Consider the following 20,489-nt stretch of genomic DNA (forward strand, 5'->3'; position numbering starts at 1 on the left):
AACATTATATCATATCAGTACCGTGAAATGTCGAAACATCATAGTGTGATAAATCACCAGAGAACAATGGTATTTAGGAAAAACGGGGACACGCTCAAAAGATATTGCTTGTGATTAAAAGAAAAAGTGCTGATATATAACTGGTTTGAAAGTACACCATTGTTATCACCACAACAAGACAACAGGAGAGACTACAATAGTATACAACCAAATTGAGCGACCTGCAGAAGCATATCGAGAAGTGTAGCTGTGGAGGAAGAAGAAGAAGAAAAGAAGAAGAAGAAGAATTAAGAAGAAGAAGAAGAAGAAGAAGAAGAAGAAGAAGAAGAAGAAGAAGAAGAAGAAAGGAAATGTGGAAATGAAAGACAGCTAGGTATAACTGCATCGAGCGGGCCTGATTTGATGGTAGCAATAGGGCCTATACAGCAAAAACATTAGGAACTCGAGTCATGTCAAACCATCTGTAAGTGAAAGAAATGTTAATAAACAAATAAACATGCTCCGCAAAGCCATATACACTTTGTAATCCTTTTGCATCTCAACTACAAACAAACACCATCTCAATCTCCTCCCAGATCTACTCCTCCCAGACTTTGAGGCGGATCCAGGAATTCCACGCCTTTAAAAAGGGGGGTGCGCCCGCCCCCCCCCCCCCCCCCTCCCCAAGATCAGCCACTGAGACTGCCATCTATGACACAAATATAGCTATCCTCCTTGTATTAATTGTGTATTAACATTCTGAGAGCTAATAAAATATATTTTCCTTCATTTATATCATTATATTTACATGAATCACACTAAACATTGCGTCACTATCGTTTCTGGTGTTTCATCGTGTGTGAGTCATGCAGTATCTTCGCAAGAGGAAAAAGAATCTGCACCCAAGTCCTATGAATTATCTGCACACACTCAGATCAGGGGTCAATAGTACATCCTCAAATCGGCAATAAGCATCGATAAGGCCGATTGTTGCCGAAAATTTCCGTGTAATTCTGAAGAGTAACGTTTTATGAGCGCCTGACGCTTGGCGTCGCTACGTAATTATAAATCAGTTAAAAAATCAGTACTGTGATAATGATGAATAAATTTAAAGTCCATTATTTTTGAATGACATATTATAAAATCAATTTATACTTCAGTTGTATGATTACGGTACTTGCATCACTATCAAGTGTAATGTAAAATAAATAAATAAGACAAACTCCTGGATGTACGATCTAACTTCTAGACTGGTGCCTTTTATTTCTCGTAAACTCCGTAAGCTTTCTTCTTCGTTGGTTCATATGACAGCGAGACTGCAAAAATCATATACCAATCTTTTAGGTTGTAAACACGCGCGCTGCTCAATTACGGAAGTACATTTACTTGTACCAGGGAGGTTTCCTCCAAGAGTTCTGTGGTCTCCTCTCACCTCCCTGCTTAACTGTACCAAAGATCGATCGTACACTCAATTTGCTTGTATCGTACTTCGCTTCGGCTCACCCTGGCCCGGCGCGCCCCGGTTGTGGTCCTCAAGGAGTGCGCTGAACAGAAAATTGGACGCTGCGCTGGCGTTCCACGCCCGCCCACGCCTCAGGGCCCATCTACTAGCTACTGCACCAAGCATGTCGCTTTCGCTACCGTCGCTCTCGCTACCATCCCCGCCGCGCCGGCCGGCCGCGGTTGTTCAGGAGTCTGACTGCCTCTAGATGAGCTAGCTGGTCTGAGCTGAATACCCCACCACGCGCAGCGCAGCCAGCCCAGGCTAAAAGCCCAGGCCGGGATGGACAAGAACAGGGCCTAGGCGGCCAAGCCTGCATGTATCTAGGATCCTAATTGACCGTGGAAAAGCAAGTTGCCTTCGGAACAGTTTATGTTAGAGTAGCACACCTGCCTTTACAAACCCCGGCGCGGGGCGCTGTACACACGTATTGGGGTCGCTGCTGCGCTGCGGTTAACCTGCCTTCTGACTCTGCTCTGAGATCTGTAAATCGAAATAGAATGTCTTACTGTTACGTGAGTGTTAGTGTAGAGTGATCGAATGGCAGCAAGCAAGAGGAAGTCTTCCCAAATCTTCAAACATGTCGAACAAACAAGGCCCTGGTGTCCCTGTCTCTGACGAGAATTTCTTATTTTGGTTGAACAAAGCTACAGAATGGAGTTCGCCAACAAGAAAGGAGTCGAGTGTCATGATGGACGATGTATCTCGCCATGCAGATGAACTTCGGCAATTTCTGTCGGCTCTGCACGACAACTATCTCAAAAAATATGTAAGGGCAAGGTTGCAGGTTCTTTATGTTTATGCATCATTGTAAATTTTGTATAAGAACAAGTTAAGCCCCTCCAAAAGGTCATGAATACGGCATAAACTTGTCATACATTGTGTAGAGTGTTCTACTACTAATGTATCTATCTCACTGACCCTACTAATGTTGTAGAGTACTAGGCTCTAGAACACGTCTATAAGTATTTGCATTTTTTTACACCACATTAGACTGTCATCAGAGATGCCAAGTTCCAAATTTTTTTTTTTTTCCCATGAGATTTTCATGACTCGGCATCCTTGGCGCGGGCGCATGCGTGCGAGCGAGGGAGCGAAGCAACCGAGCGGGGGGTCAGGAGCACGGTACGGAGCGGAGCTTTTTCAATTTTTAGCTCTTAATGGTGCGATCTGGTTCATACTTAAAGAGTATTTATTTTTTACTCATTTTGAAAGACAAAATGGATATACCTTCAATTGCAACTATCACGTTAATCCTTTGACCTACGCTCCTGATGCATGAGAAAAATGGGTGCCATGCGTGAGATCGTGAGACGGACCGTAAATGCGTGGGTCTCACGCAGAATGCATGAGACGAGCTGTGTCATGAGTTTGCAATTCGAATCTAAATTTAAAGTAAGTTACTGAAAAAGTGAATTATTTTCGTGCGACTAATTTTTTGCGCTTGACTGCGTATGAAAAGTTTTGATATTTTAATTCCGTGGAATCAAGACATCAACTACTGGAACAAATGGCAAGCAAAAGTATTCGCATGCTTTTATTTTTGCGCTAGCTTCTGGTTGCACAAAAATTTCAACACCGCAAAAATTTCCACTTTTACAGTACTGACTACTGTTTAGTTGTAATTCTCATTCCACACAGCAAATGACAATGATTGTCCTGTTGTTGTAGACTGTTTTGCAAGGATCATCAGTTTGTTTCTTTGTGGTCTATGCCAAAGATAAGTCTGGTTCCAATTTTACAGTTTGTAGACATATTAAAAGTCAAAAGGGACTAGAGGTCTAGAAAATGTAAATATTGCAACAGCTGTTTAATCCAGACAGTTGCTAGAACCCTGTGGTAGATGTTTTATTCAATGTTCCTTTACAATAATTTGTTCACTTTCCTCAAAATTGTTCAATTTTTCAGATGATCTGCTAACTCTTCTTTCATTTCACAGAATGGACAGACTTTTATGTCCTGTCCCCAATTAATTTTGCCCATTCTACACCACCCTACCTAATTTATGTAGCTTATGCACGGATGCACCCACGAAGGCACGTTTGGCAAGTGATGGGGTGGGGGGGGGGCATATTATAAGGAAGTCTTGCTCACAGAATTTCTTCCTTCTATGAGAAAAATTTTACAAGGACTAACTCATGATTGGCCCTAGTTCAGCTAATCCCCATCATAACACAGATGTTTGATTGAATGCGACTGTCATTTTATTATGCAGGAGAGTGTCATGGCTGTGTTGAAGAGGTTTCCAAAATTGGGCCATCTGCTGGGCAAGCTGTGTATGTGTCAATATCTTATAACCCATGGTGAGTCATGTATTATACACCACATGAAGCAGCGTAGCTCATCTGTTACCCACATGGTACACAAAAAGAGTAATTCAAATGTATACACCATGAACAAGTGTATTTACACCAGAATTACACCAAGAATGTGTCAAGAAAAGGGACATGTTGCTTTGCTTATAGAGATTTTGTTTTTACAGTGACAATAAAGACAGTATATCTGGAAAAAGACTATCCCGGCCCTGTTTTATCAAAAGATATGATCGATTATAAATTTCCTTAACACACGGGCTGCCATAGACTTATGATAGAAGTCAACTATGTAATCAATTACCGTATAACTCTTCATAAAACAGGGCTCATGTATATTAAGTTAAGTGTGGATTTCTTTGAAGAGAAGTTATTTCTGTGGAAGTTATGTATTTGAAGAATAAGTTTACAGGTATAAAAATGTGTGGTTCAACTGCATTGTGGAATTATGAAAAAAAAAAAAAAAAATATATATATATATATAACAGCACTCTGTAGTGATATAGTACCGGTACTGCTAGGAAAATTATAGACCTCATTTCTATACCAGCATACATAAAACACAGTATATTTGAGTCAAAGGTATGAAAATTAGAATTGTATGTAACTTTCACAAAAAGTCCACAAGTTCAGTGGCACAAGTTAATGATTTCCTTTCATGGCACAACATTTTTTACATGCATTTTTGCATGGTACACTGTATGTTGGTACAATTATACCTTTGCTCACTGCCAAGTTACATGCATGGGACTTTAATACACTGATGCATTATTCTTTGCTACTTTATGGTGGTCACTTTTTATGCTGGCAGTACTTAAATTCTTCTAATCTCCTCTCTGAAATATGTGTAGAATTCAAGATATTTGGTGATAGGGCTCTTGCAAGAAAAAAAAAAAAGCAGCACCAGCATTGTGGAATAATCTCCCCAGAAATAGTAGAAACGTTACAGATTGTGATTAGCTAAAAACTCACCTTTTTGATAATAAATTGTTGATGATGTTATTGTTGATTGACACTTTATACTCTTGTTTTACTAAAAATATACACATGATGAGAGACTTATCATGTGTTGCTAACAACTGGGTGGTATGTGTGTTAATTTTTGCAGATCCACTAATCTGCAGCCAGCTCCTTCGATGTGTCCAACTGTTTAGAGTGGATGGTCCCCAGGGCAAGATTGAAAGCAAGGCAAAGGAATGGGCTGAGGTAAATATGTATGGGTCAGCTATAGCAGTTTCAGGAATGTACATGTAGATGGCATTTTGGGGGGCAAATTATGGCCAAAATGTGGTCAGACAAAAGACAGAATGGCATCAACTTTACATTTGATTTACAGTGGGGGCACCCTTTTGGTTTCACTAAGATATGGGCAAGGTATAGTTGCCACATGTGTGTTTGATTACTTGTAGTTTTATATCTGTTCTAGATAGTGGACACACCAGTTGAGATGGATATGCATAAGTTTGATTGTTTAGTAACCTCTTCCTGTCTCATCATGCCCTCTTGTTTCTGTGTTGACCGGATCGATCATGGTGTTGCAGGATGCGTATCGCAGTGAAACAAAGTTAAAGGCATAATTTACCATTTGCAGAAGAAACAAAAACCCAGCATTAATGCTTTAAAATAGTTCTAAAATGTGAGTCCGGGATAGCACAGCCACTGTAAAAATGTAAATCCGTATAATCGATGTTAAGGTATTGTTAAATACACAAAATGTGAACAATAGTTAAAATAAAAATGTTTCCAGACTAAATTATCTACAGTTATAGTTTAATAAGAAAAGCACTGATATCTCCTCATATTTTAAGCTTTATTGCAAAAAACATGGTAGGGTGTTATGTGACACAACAGACCTACACGTAAGCATCAAATGTGATATCTTGAACATTTTTCAAATCACTGCCCCCAGAGGTAAACAGGACCTTTAGACCTTTAATTCCCAACCTGGTGGATTTATGGTAAATTCTGTACCAACTTTTGTCCGCAGTCACAGATACGCCTCACACTGGGTCTCCACAAGCAGCAGCAGCACCCGAGCTCGGCCGTCGCTGAAGCAGTCAGCTACACCCCACTTGAGTTTAACGTGCTGTCGACAGACATGGTAAAGCTGAACTTTAACCCCTTCTGTGCCAGGAATTTTGGACGTTTTGCACTTACAGGGTTTTCCACGCCAGTCAAAGTACATAGAAGGGTTAATCTGCAGAGGCAGTTAAATTCAGAGAGACGTATTATTTGCTTTGGAATGATTTGACAGTTAAAACCCAAGAATCAGTTTTAAAAATCGGTTTCTTTTTTTTTTTCTGAAGATGACAGTCTTAAATAGTTACCACATCATATATTCATGAAAATATAAATAAGACAACTAGGCAAACATCAAACTTTTGATATTGAAATCATTCAAGCAAATTTTAATATGACAAAATATATTCATCAGATATTGTTAAACACACTCAAAATCATTATGATTGAACATTAAATTCTTTACTTTCTGAAGAATGTTATCCTTTATTGTAAGCAATGGAATAAAGTGTGAATCTTTTCAAATATATTACCATATCATGAGCAAGGTAGAGCTTTAGTTAGTATCACTGACTTCAACCATATGATTTAGTCTGTTCCTGTTTGTGTTGTCCTGTCCAATGTCAGATATCTGTGTATACTACCAGTGATATGTATATGTTATTTTTTTATAGTTACTGTTGGGGGGTTTTTATTTCACTTCTAGCTAGTCTCATCAATTGAAAGAGACCTTGAATTCCTGGTGAAGCAACAGCAGCAATGCTTGTTAGGGTAAGTGAAAAACTAGATGAGTTTTGACATTGTGAATTGATGGAAAGCAATTTATGTCAAATCCAAATCCAGTAATTCAAAAGACATTTTGATATTGCAAAATTCCCACATTTTCAGTTGCTGTGATGTACTTTAAATCACATGCAGAAAGTCTGTTCAAATTCCTCAATGCAATGTGCCCTTGGTTGATAGTAAAAGCAGTGTTGTCCAAGAGTACTGTAGGCTTCAGTAAAAGCTCTATCTCATGAATGTTTATATCCATTGACGTCTTGGTGATATGGTATGTTTGGAGAATATGACACACCATGGCATACAGTACTGCAGAGATGAATATGAAATCATAACAAACCCAAAACAAATTGTAAAGGATGAAATGTTATAGTATCAAATGGAAAGAATAAGCAATGTGATTCATGACACACTGCATGAGTGGCAGGATGATATTTTTGGAACTTTGATAGAATTAGGATAAAGTTTGACATAATTATGTTTAACAAAGGGAAGAGTCAGAGAAGGAAAAAAATATGATAAAGATGAAGTTGACAGATTTTTAGTGAGTTTCCTTTAAGTGCATGATAATGTCAAAATCCATTGCAAGTCATTTAAAATCTATTCAGGCAAAAATGCCATCAACAAAAAGGGTCTCTGTGATGGTTTTATTTGGAACTCTTCAATTAATTTTTTTTTCATTCTCTAGACTTCAACCACAGGGGGCCAGTCTGCAGAAGTTGTGCGGTCTCTGCCTCCCTCTCCTGGCCATGCCTTCCTCCAAGAGGCTGGTGGAACACCTCCTCCGGCTCCACCCACAATCTCAGGCAGATGGCCTCACCGACCTCTTCCTGGAGCGAGTCACACAGACACAGGCATCGGCGTACGGTAAAGATTACACAGGAGGTGAGTCTCTTGAGAAATTTGGCTAAATATTTGCCATGCACTGTTCTTGGAAGTGGAGAGATCATTTGTATTTGGATAATTTCTTAAAGAATTCCGTATTCAGATAACATAGATGCATAATGGTGATTAGGAAACCATTACAATTGATACTGCAGAATTAAGATTTTCCTTTCATTCCCACATACTGTATACGCTATAATTTTCGCGTACATAAATTTTCGTGAATTGCCGCTGTCACACATTTTCGCGAGTGGTTAAATTCGCGATTGGGGGACCAGAGAAAATATGAAGTGGCAAAGAAAGTGTGAATTTTCAACTTACTAGCAAATAAGAATGATACTAGTTATACACTGCATGAAAAAAACTTACCAAACTCTGCGAACTAGTAAGTTAGAATTCAACAGTTTTGAAGTGGTTAAGTCCATCGCGCTAGATTTCTGACGAGTGGTCCCCTTGCGATACAGGCGCGGTGGAGCACCCCAATTTGCATCTTATTATCGCCCCGTTCTATTTGAATTTCCAACGGGCATCCACGGCTGCCCGAAACTGTGTGCATGAAAAGTCAAATCTTTACCTTCTCCTTGTGCCGCTATGCGTGCCGCTAGTAAACTCAAACTTCCCACACTATCTAAGTTTTTAAAAACCTTCCTTTTGATGAAAAAATTATGAAATTTGCTGCACTAGAACTTGAGATATTAAAGCGTTTTGAAAATCACCTCTCGCAAAACATGCTCTCTGTTTTTTTCCGACTGGACTATGGCCGGGCTCCAATGTGTCCGAAATTGGCAGCATAAGTTTATCAGGCCTCAATCCATATATGGTGAAAGTCTTCGCTTGGTTCCACCTGTACTTTTTGAGAAATCAACATGTTTCTACAGGGTTTGGAATAGAAAATTGTAGTAAGCGAAACAATTGAAAATGACGTCATTTCTTTTCCCATAATATTGGGCATGCGTGGTACGTGAGATTCAGGATTTCGTGCTCATTGTTGGTTTGCATGTGACGCAGTCAATTTTGCTGAGTGTCGCACGGCGGTGACTGCTGAGCTGCTGCCGCGCACGCTGCATGCAGCAAAGCGTTGTGTGTGCTGTGACATGCAACGCTACAGTCACGCGATTATATATACATGGGACCGACCTGTACACTTTGCGTTCATGTCATTTTTGACATCACCTTCTGTTTTTTTCCGACACAACCATGGCCGGGAATATTACGGTATGACATTTAAAATGCAAGCAGATAAATAAATTTCAGTGTACTTTGTTCGAATGGCGCTTTGGTTCCGCAATCACACTTCGTGAATTTTAGGATGATTTTCGAGGCATATTTTTGGTAATTTTGCTCGCGAGGTTTTCGCTAAAATTTCACATTTTATCATTGTCAAATTCTTTAATATGTTATACAGTATGTGCATATTCAGACATGTTTTCAAATTCAAACTAACTCAATTTTAATCCGAAAATAGGTTTCCTTAAATTGTTATTAGCTTGAGAAGTTGTTTACTTTTTCTCAACTACGCGAGTACATGTTGTTTACTTTATGCAAATGAGGCTCGGCTGCCGATGGATTTCTGCGAGATAATTAGGGTGCTCCACCGCGCCTGGATAATGGATTGGCTCTCTAACACTCGTATGTAGACGTGGACGTGCGTAAACAAGCTTAGCCAGTATGGTCTGTTCGGTAAGCCGTGACATGGTATACTAGTACTGAAATGTTCGTATCATCAAGGCAAGGGATTCATTTTGGAAGGTAATATTTTCGCGTGTTGTTAATTTCGCGAATAGCTCCCGACTCGCGAAATTTGCGAAAATAAAACCCCCGCGAAATATATAGCGTATACAGTATTGGGAGACAAGGTGTAGAACGTGATAAAGATAGCTTTAGACACAATGGAGAATAGGATTGCAACAAATTTATGATGCTCTTGCCTCTCAGACAAGATATTTGATGTATAGATCAATGGACAGTAATGCATTTTTTTTTTATGCCTCCGCCACGAAGTGGTGCCGGAGGCATTATGTTTTCGGGTTGTCCGTCCGTCCGTAATGAATTTTGTGGACAAGGTAACTATCGAAACCTGTTGAGGTATCCTAATGAAACTTGGCATGTATGTGTATTAGGGGGTGAAGTTGTGCCTATCAACTTTTGGGTGCACATGCTCAAGGTCAAAGGTCAAAAGGTCAAGGTAAAATACATAAAATTTCACTATTTCCACCATATCTATTGAATTCCTGAAGATATTTTCTTGAAACTTAGTGTATACATGTATTACCCAATTAAGATTCTCTGGTGAAAGTTTGGGTAATGAGGTCAAAGGTCAAAGGTCAAACGGTCAGGGTCAAATACATAACATTTCACTATTTCCACCATATCTATTGAATGCCTGAAGATATTTTCTTGAAACTTAGTGTATACATGTATTACCCAATTACGATTCTCTGGTGAAAGTTTGGCTCATGAGGTCAAAGGTCAAAAGGTCAAGTAAAAATATTAAAACTTCTTTTTTTTCTCCGTACCTTGGAAAATTGTTCAAGGTATCTTCATGGAACATAGTATATACATGTACTGACTGGAAGTGATTATCTAGAGAATGTAGGGTTCATGGGGTCAAAGGTCAGGGGTCAAAGGTCAAGTGCAAGACTTCAAAATTTTACTATTACCCTCATATTTATGCAATGCCAGCAGGGTTATTTTTTTACACTTGGTGTATGCGTGTGTAACCTAATAGAAATTCTCTGGAAAGTTTTTTTTTTCTTCTTTTTTTGCCTCAAAGGTCAAAAGGTCAAAGATCAAGTGAAAGTGCTCAACTAACTTTTTCTTCCATATCTGGGAAGTGGCTCAAGTTATCTTGAAACTTAGTACATATTATGCATGTTCTACCTGAAAGTAATTATCTTATGAATTTTAGGGTCAAGGGCCAGATGAAAATGGTAACAAATTACTATTCAATTCAGAAATTGCACTTTTTCTCCACACCTGTACCTTGAAAATTACTCAATGCCTAAATGTATGAATGGGTCAAAGTCAAGGTAAAGTCCTTAAATCCCTAGATACATGCTCTCCTATTCATCCAATTAAACCTAGGTCAAGGAAGGTGAACATTCAACACATTTGTGACAAACTTGTCATTTCAATATTTTGCCAATTTTGTGAAAATGTAATCACACATTGTCCACATGTACTATCTAGACCTATTGGGAAAATCATGCATTATGGCGGAGGCATACCAGTCGCCAAAGCGACATTTCTAGTTTTACAACTGCTTGATTTACGAAGGATATGACAATATCATGGGCTCAGAAACAAATTCAAACCATCTGTATATAAATATGAAAGCCAATCTGTTGGAATGTGACTCCTCAATGTACCTCCACACGGAGATAGGATTGAGTCGGGTCAGTAATCTGGTGACTGAATTGGATCAGGTGTGTTCTGTGACTAGCTTGTACTCTGATCTATGCCAATGTCTTATTTGAGTCAATGTAACAGCAATTTTTTGAATTGTTTTCGTGTGCAATAGAGTGGAATCTTGCCTATGAGAGCATGGTGTCCCTGTGGCTGAAGTATCTGCCAGCAGTGGAGCAAGAAATCTTCCTTCTTCTTAGGGCTGCCGTCTGCTGTGATCCTCTTCTGGGCCGGCAAGATGCCTTAGCTCTCATTAATTCAAGGGGACTGGTGAGAGAGTCTATTTCCTTTCATATTTTAGTATAGCAGAAACCTTGCTTTATCAGTGACACTTGATGTGTGAGGAGTATGCCGCATAGATTTTGAGCAGTCTTTGATTGATCGAGTTATGGGGGAAAAAACACTTTGCAGTTTACGACATACAATTTGACAGAGAAAATTAAATGTCAGAAAAATTTTTCATGCAGGATTAGAGTTGTATCTATCCTCTGAAACATAGCTTGTTTGAAGTTCTGCCAAAAGGTAGCTGTAAACCTATAGCAATGAGATGTGTACATATGAATATGGAGAGAGTTTTGTGTTACAATATGTTTTGATAGTTCACATTATCGTCATTCAAATGACACATTTTTTTAAAACCAGAATGTATTTCTCTGAAAGGCCATTCTCAATCTGATTGCTGTATCAATATTGTATTTCACAATACCTTTTACGTCAATGCTTTCCCCTTTATTTTATCTAGGCAAGAGCGTGTGCTGAGAATAGGGTGTTATATCAGACAGTAGACTCCTGCATCCAGCAGGTTCTTTGGCAGACAGATGGCAGTCAGCATGTTATGACATTCCTGCATATGTTTCAAGTTGCTGTAAATGAGGCTGTCAACAGTACATCACAGGTATGTTACAATCCCCATACTAAACACAAAAATGTCCTTTTGCAATACTACCCACATTCATTTTATTTAGATATTTAATGTTCTGAATTGTTGAACAATTCAGTAAATATTTAAGTTTAGTTTCATGGTCATATTTAAAGATTTTGTAGCAATTTTGTGATTAAGAGTGGATTGTTCCCTAGCAAATTGAGAAAACAATGGAAGAGATTTACCAATACCAAATAATGAGTATATTCACTTTAAACAATGGATTTACTCTTAATCTCACTGAAGATGTGTAATTTTGGGTGATTTTTTTTCTTGTTCTCATATTAGGACTCATTGAAAATCTAAATAGCTTTGAGGTAGTATGACAGGCATACAGTACTCAGAAGAATGGAATAACTGTATGACAATGTTAGTTATGTAACTTATGTTTCACCTTTACTTCATTTGTACTATGACTTTTTTTGTAGTTTGTTATTGTTGCTTGATATTTCTGTGCAACTGATCCACTGGCATGAAGTTTCAATGGTAATTTTGGCCACTTGTGGAGTCAGATGCATTCTAATTCATCATTCTCATCTTCTACAAAAAGTATTATTAATGTGTCATCTCACTCCCCCGCCCCCATCTTTGATATAGGCTTCAATCCACAGATTGTTTCCACAGCGACTCCTCCCACTCGTCAATTTACTGGCAGTGGAACCAGCAGGTAAAGACATAGGGCAATTAAAGCAGTGGTTTATGTTCATACTCTCTTGTAAGTCTGACAGCATGACATCAGGGTCTGATATTTGTCCGCCCTTTAATCGTTTGAATGAAGATATTCGTTTTCAGCAGTGAAGGCACAAATTCATGATTAACACTGAAGCATCTCCATATTAAATTGACATTAAATATATGTATATATATTCATAAAATAAATCATAATTATAGCTTCTCCTTACTAGGTAGTCATATGTGTTTGTATGTGTGAGATAACAGTAATCTTAAAAGGAAATAAAAATAAAGACCGGAGAAATGCTGCTATGCAAATTTTTGGACATAGACATTTGTCAAGGAATGACTTTATTGATACTTCAACAATGCACCACAGTGCACACTTAACATGGTTACACAACCAAGTTCACATTATGGCGATGAAAATGATGACACTGATGACACTGATTTTATAGGGATGATGACGATGATGGTTGTCATGGTAATAATGTTGACAGCAATGATAGTGATGATGATGATCTTTGTGTTGTTATGATTGTCATGACAGTGTTCAAGATGACAGAGGTAATTGTGACGATGATGGTGATGGTGATGGTGATGGTGATAGTGATAATGATGGTGATGAGGAGGATGATGATGATGAAGATGGTGATGGTGATGAGGAGAATGAGGATGAGGATGATGATGATGGTGATGATGATGAGGAGGATGAGGATGATGATGATGGTGATGATGAGGAGGAGGATGAGGATGATGATGAACACTATCTAATCTAAATGCAAGTAATCTTTGTTTTCATGCATTTTACTCTTTCTCTCTGATTAAAAACCTTTATGTACAGATTTGCCACCAGAGGCCCACCCCATACACCTCACCAGCATCAGCCGCGTTCTTGTGGCAACTGTCTCCGAGCCAATTGTTGCCAACAACCCCCAGGAGCTGTACGCTGTCTGGATGCTTCTGGTCAAGTTCTGCCAGTGGTATCACGCCGCCCTGTGCACCCTGGTTCGGATGTACGGAGGAGAGCGGGATGGGGAAACGTTGGAGGCTTGCCTGCAACTCGTGACATGGTTCCACCACCCCTTAACAGGAGCCAGTCTGGTGGACTTCAGGGTGAGAAACATATCAAGGCATTGGCAGACACTTTAAAGATTCATAGTAGAATGAGCTGGAAAATATGCCATGGACAGCATCACTCCTGGACTCCCATGTCATAAATTATGTGAGAATTGCAACTCTTGCTGGAACGACAACTTCCCATAGCAACAGCCAATCAAGAAACTGGATTCTTGTTGTTACCATGACAATTACCATTCCAGCAAGAGTTCCTATAACTGTAAAAGTGGGTATTTTCGCGTGACTAATTTTTCGGGCTCGGCCGGGCAAGAAGAGTTTCGTGTGTTTTTGATTCCACTGAATCAAGACATCAATGACTGGAACATACAAGCAGCAGAAATATTCCTGTGCTTTTATTTTAGCGCTAGTTTCTAGTTGCGCAAAATGCACGAAAATTTCAGCGTCGCGAAAATTTTCACTTTTACAGTATATCAACTTTTTATGAAATGGGGCCCGGGAGTCATTTTAAAACTTTTGCCCCTTTAGAATTTCTGCCCCAAACATCTTTGTTTGCACCTGTAATTCATATTTCTTTGTGTAGATATAAGAAAATTGGTGTTGTAGATCATCAAATTGCATTCTGCATCAGTACCAGAGCAGTGATACCGACTGTTAATTTTTTTTTCAGTATTTCGTACTGTTTTGTTGTTGTTCCATGGAAAATACTGTTTTTCCCAAATTATGCTACTACCCATGCCTATTGGAGGAAAAATGAAAAATACTGTTTTTTCCCAAAAAAAATATGCCCTTTCAGCCCTCAGAATACTGCAGTGCTGTTTACAAGTTGGCATCTCTGCTGGAGTATTAATATCTAGGTTGTGCAGCATTGCCAAGACCCAGCAGAACAAAATCATTAAAAGACATGTGGAAAATCACCAAAACTCACAAAAAATCACCAAATTTGGAAAAGTGTAGTTTCAGCTCCAATAATTTCAAGACAAAAAACCGTTACCAAACACTTTACATGATTGCCTTGCACGAGTTTCGGTGCAGTTTGATCGCACTACATGTATATACCTTAGGGGCTAATACACGTCGTGGTCACGCACACACCATAATACATTACGTGAATGTGTGTGTATGTGTGCTGAGTGACAAAAGACGCGCATGTTATCTTTGTACAGGCAATTGCAATGTAATTTATGGGGAGAAGTTTTGGGAAAATGCATTTTTGTTTTCATTACTTTGATAATTTTTCATTGATCTCAACACCACGAAAAAAAATCACCAAAAATCACAAAATTTTGGTTTGGTTACCAGTCTAAAATTTTGTCACCAAACAATTAAAAAAATTTTTAAGATTTAACAAAATTTCACCCTTTTTGGTTAAACCAAAATCACACCCTTTTTGGTTAAACCAAAATCACCATCTGGAAACACTGAGGTTGTGCCGTGCAGATGGTATTGTGACTGTAAATGTTTCATGCAATCACCAGTACTGATACTATCCCTTGCCAAGCTACAGGCATTCCCTGTGAAAGTTACTGTAGATATGTCATCCCCATTCATCACAGGATCAAGTGCTGGAGTTGGCCAAGACCATCAACAGGTGCATGATGGGAGATACTGTCAAGCTGGACGAACTAAAGATGGCGGTCTCACAGTGCTACAGTTCAGACTGTCTTGGGGCTACTGTCAGACCCATAGCTGAAGTCTGCGTCAATCTGGTCATGGCTACCACCCTCCAGATCACATCCCTAACCCCGAAGAATCTACTGGACCTACTCGATTCAGTAAGAACAGGAGAACATTACTCTGGAATAAATACATGAATGACAGTAGTACTGATAGTCGCCAGTAGTGTGTAATAAGACAAGGGTTACCAACTTATTAGAGAACATTTGCCATCAGAGAACCTTTCTTCTAGAGGTGGCACTATTTAGGTGATTTTTCTTTTTTCTTTTTTCTTGTGAGGATGGACAGACATTTATTCTCCCTCCCCTCGTTTATTTTTTTTTGACCAGGGTGTAAATATTGGCGTATGACTTTGCATGGTTAACCAGAGACTTCTTCAAGAACATTGCTAACTCTGGAGTGATTGAATATAATGATGGTGATGTTGAGGATCATCATCATCATCACTATCACTACCACCACCACCTCAATCACCATCATCATCACCGTCACTATTACTGCTATTACTAATCTTTATTGGTAGTGCCATATGCCAACTGAAAACATAGAATAGTGTATGCAGTTCACAAATGATTCAAATGATTGTGTAATGTGCATGAAATCAAATGAAGTAATCCAAGGCAAAATATCTTCCACAGATATTTCCAGCAGTATCTGTTCCAAGTCACATGACCTTGAAGATTATGCTCCTCCGTTCCGCTCTGGATGCGTACAGGGAGGTCTTAATGGTTTCCGAAGAGGGGTTCGGTGGACTGTCCACAGCGACTGTGTGTCAGACTGTGAAAGCTCTGCTAAGCATGGTGGACTGTGATATTGAGGAGAGGGTCAAGTTGAGCATTCTTTCAGAACTGACCAGGTGATGCAAGCAGTATCTGAATTTTGAAATGCAAGTTTCAAGCACTTAAAGCATCAAAGGTGCTGCAGATTTTTTGCTGACAAAATGTGACTCAAATAGGCTGCAGAGTGGTTGAAGAGTTTTCTTGCAATTTTATTGCCATTTTCAAACATTTTGAAGTCCATCATCAGAACAAAATGAAACCTTTCCAGTGAAACCTCACCACTTGTGACATAAAAAGGAATATTTTTGAAGTTACGAATAAGAATATGTCATATTTTTATATTATTTTCTTTGTTTATCAACAGCTTAATGCCAAATATTTCAAATTAGCAAGAATGGACCTAACTCATTTTGGCATCAAACTCTTTATAATTAGAGGATCAGAGTTTCTGAAGAATGAGGGAAGGTATCTTAGAATGTTCATCTTTTTGGCCCCCCATTCAGATCTCGGTCATGGATCGCGTGATCCTCCCGAAAATTTGTACTAAGGTAGAGGCCAATGTAATCTACAAGACTGTATAGTTAGATTTTTCAAATTTTAATTCATGTATTTTATATTAATTTATGCTAATTTATGCCAAAATTTTTTTTTGCCTATAAATCAAAAAATGAAGCTCCAAGACTTCTAATTTTTGGTGAACATATTCTTTTTAATATCCTCAACAATAGTATTGAAGCAAAAATTCGGCTTCATAATTATTTCTTATTTATTATTGTTTATTGAATTTCTTATGTATTTTATTGTTTACTGAATTTCTTATGTATTTTGTTGTTTATTGAATTTCTTATGTATTTCTTTGTTTTTTACTTTTTTTTTGTTTTGTTTTTTTTTCGTCAAAATTAGTTGCAGAATCTTTTTAAAGCATAATCAGGCTAAAATGAATCATTATCAGCCATTGAAAGTAAAAATATTTATTTTTATATGAATTAATTGCAAAAACACAATTTACATTGGATTTGTACACAAAATCAAGTTTTTGAGCAATTTTTGGGTCGACAAATTTTTTTTAAAGGGGCGTGGCTTCAAAAACAATATGCCTGGGAGCGACAAATTTGATCTCAAAAGTTGCATGGTACAAAATGGCCCCCGAGGGCCCCCCCCCCCCCCCCCCCCCCTTAGTGGGAATAGGGTTAAAGAAAGAAATGTGCACCCTTTAGATATATCCACAAGCATATATGTATATTTGTGTATGTTGCACCCATGTACTTTTGCATGCATGCTTAATATAAGAAAGCTACCCATCTGATTCCCAGGTCAAGAATTTGTGACACACCATATGTATTAAATACTATGGTTTGTAGTGGGCAGGTAGTATCTGAACAGACCCTCAATCTAAACACACTGATAAATGCATCTCACAAACATTGTTACTAAGGAGATGCCAATCAGCATCTACCAACATAGATACAGTGCACTTCTGCTATAACGAACACGGTGATAACGAAGTTCCGGTTACAATGAAATGAAAATTAAGGCCGCAACATTATCAGCTCTACGTATTTTTATTGTTTATTGATTCGGTTATAGCGAAATTTTGATATAACGAAAGAAAACTGCCGGTTCCGAGGATTTCGTTATAACAGGTGTCCACTGTAGACCCCCAGTGGCAGATTGTACACCAAGCTGCAGAATTACAACCAGCTGATGATAGACAGACTCAAATCTGTGATAACAAGAGACGCTATAATACTCCTTTGATAGAATGTGTAGTGTAGGATGCCATGCGTATTTAGACAATGGAGGTTTAACAGGCTTCATGAGTGTGCGAATTAAGTGAGGAGAATTAATCTGAGTGACACTTTTTATTCTTCTCGGACATGTGAGCAACGTAAACATTGCGACCATGAAGACCCAAGGACGGAATTGTCTCTGTTTTGGGATAAATAAACTGAAGCCCCTCATCGTTCTTGTGATGGTCAGTGTATTGTTGTGAGTGGCGGGTGCGTATCTTCATCCCCAGCCGAGGTCAGCTTATGTCCACCTCTGAAAGCTTGACCATGCAGTGCCTTCAGCCTTTTTGTGCCAGGTTCTGTGAACAGTGTATGCAATGCTCAGACCTCCCGACCATTCTCGACGTGGAGGAAAGACTATGAATTTTAACCATTCCCAGTTCTTGATTCAGTAGCATTTTCCTATTTTTCTTTATAAGTTTACTACACACTTTTATGGCAACTGCTCTTTCTTTCCTGTACTTTTAAGCCAAACCATCACTATTTTTTAGTCAGAAAGGATGGTAGGTCTGAATGCTATGGGATTTTCTGTACCAATTTGCATTCAAGGCACATGAAGCCAGTAATGTTTATAACTGCAATAAACTTACAGTGGTCAGTGTTCTTGTTGACAAAACAAGGCATGGTAGGAAAGTAATTTTTGGAGGGGAAAAAAAAAACAGTGGTGCAAAGCATCAGTTTGGCAAGAATAGGAGTGAAGAGAGGCTATTGATGTTATGAAAGTCTTAACTTGTCTCATTGTATGTTGATACACAGTGACCTCAGAATCATGACCTTTGCCACTTCATGGTGGAGTCACTTATGTGTAGCACAGTGTGTTCACTTTAATCCATATCCAGCTACATGTATAAAGGGGCATTTTGTAGTCTACAATTTTTACAGGCTGAGACTGCAAGCTGATTGTTGACATAGCACAAATCATCACATTTGCTTCATTCACATTCTTAGAATTTTCCAACAATGAATAAAACGACTGAAATTGATGTGAACAATTTCATGATGCAATTTCCACTAATGTTATGTACAAAGAAAAAACAAAAATGAAATTACTGAAGAATAATAATGTGTGAATGAATGAACAGAAGAAGGAAAGGTGTGTTTCATTGTCTTCTATTGTCAGTACCTGGTGTGGAGGCACATTATGATTCATTGCAGACTTCGGGATGGCTGGGTACTTTCGTTTATTAACACGTAACATTGCAAGGTACATATCATTAGTGGCATTTAGTAGCATTGTAGGTAAAACAAAAATTTTCCTATCCTGGGGCTGGGCCCTCTCCGTACTGTCATGTTTCCGTGACCGAAGTACCGTACGACCTGAAATTTCACTTAATCTTGGTTCTCTATATCTATGGTATCCTTCAATGAACATTCTTTATCTTATCTCTACATTCCTCCCCCCAGTTGCAGCCTTTAAGAGGATGCAACGATAAAACTTATATCATTTACCATTGCAACTACTCGATATATTAATTCATCAACATAATAAACAACCTTTTAACCAGTAACTTATTGATGATACATATACATTTTATAACTCTATGTGACATTAAATGCATCAGAACTCTGAAGGGATGGTATTTGTGTTTTGATTATCAAACCTCTGCTATCACCTTGGGTAATGTACAATATACAATCAACTGTACTCAACAAAATTTGCATCCTGTGGTTACAACTCAATAACTTTCATTAACACTGTATACCCATCCTATACATAATAAACACTCATTTTACTTGGAATTTACATGTAACTTTATTAATTCTCATCACTGTTTTCTGAAATACTTCATGTGTCTTGGTTTTAAACACCTGAAACACAGGAACATTGGCTCCAATCATGAGTGACACCCTCGGGAGAGTGTTCTTGCCACTTAGTTCTGGTAGCTCTATGTCCTTTAGATGTCTCCATTTTTCCAAATCTCTTTGCATTGGAGCATCTCTCACGGTCACTTGTATGCCATCTCTTACATACATTGGTGGAAGGCTGATGTATTCCTCCTCTTGTATTCCACCTATCTGCATTTCATCTACCGTGACTTCTGTGTCGATTACTTCCTCCAAGTTCAATGTCTTGATGACTAATTTAGTCTTTCTGGTTCTTGCTTGCAGTCTCTCTACCAGTTCAGTATCACAAAATACTGTTCCGCATCCACTATCTATGAATGCATGAATTAATATGCATTTCTCACTTCCCCTGCGTTTTATGACAACTGAAATTATTGTCATGCATGTCGATGTTGGTTGAGATTTTTCTCCAACCCCTTTTTTGACATTGGTGGATCCTAATGAAACCGTAGTAGCTTCACTCTGCAGCTCCGTTGAAGTTGAAGCATCATTTTTATTTTTTATTTTTACTGGCTCAGCTCCATCTCCTTCTTTGATTCTTCAGGGGTCGTGCATCAACGTGTTGTGTTTCTTTTTGTACAGCTCGCAAACCACTTGGCTTTTGCACTCCCGCTTCATGTGTCTTGGTTTTAAACACCTGAAACACAGTCCCTTCTTTCTCACTTGCTCCGATCTTTCTTCGACTGTCAGTGCTTTGAACTTTCTGCAATCGTTTATATTATGCCGTGTATTTGTGCCACAGAAAGAGCAAGTTGGTGGTTTTGTACTCTTTTCATCCCCACTCTGGTTTGCAATTCTGATTCCGAAAGCCTTTGCAGTGTTTTTCGTTCTTGCTGGTTTGTCCCA

General features: G+C 38.6%; 1 protein-coding gene across 1 annotated transcript; it reads left to right on the plus strand.

The window, feature by feature from the left end:
• Positions 1-1,627: 1,627 nt before the first annotated feature.
• On the plus strand, positions 1,628-16,089 carry LOC140236431 (Fanconi anemia group C protein homolog). The gene is made up of 12 exons (XM_072316356.1): positions 1,628-2,249; positions 3,696-3,783; positions 4,901-4,998; positions 5,780-5,893; positions 6,518-6,582; positions 7,280-7,476; positions 10,997-11,151; positions 11,624-11,776; positions 12,401-12,470; positions 13,320-13,591; positions 15,109-15,327; positions 15,910-16,089. Exons 1-12 carry the CDS (start codon positions 2,061-2,063, stop codon positions 16,087-16,089), a joined length of 1,800 nt encoding a protein of 599 aa, XP_072172457.1. The 5' UTR covers positions 1,628-2,060.
• Positions 16,090-20,489: the final 4,400 nt, after the last annotated feature.

Source organism: Diadema setosum, chromosome 13 (genome assembly GCF_964275005.1).
Source record: "Diadema setosum chromosome 13, eeDiaSeto1, whole genome shotgun sequence".
NCBI lineage: Eukaryota > Metazoa > Echinodermata > Echinoidea > Diadematoida > Diadematidae > Diadema > Diadema setosum.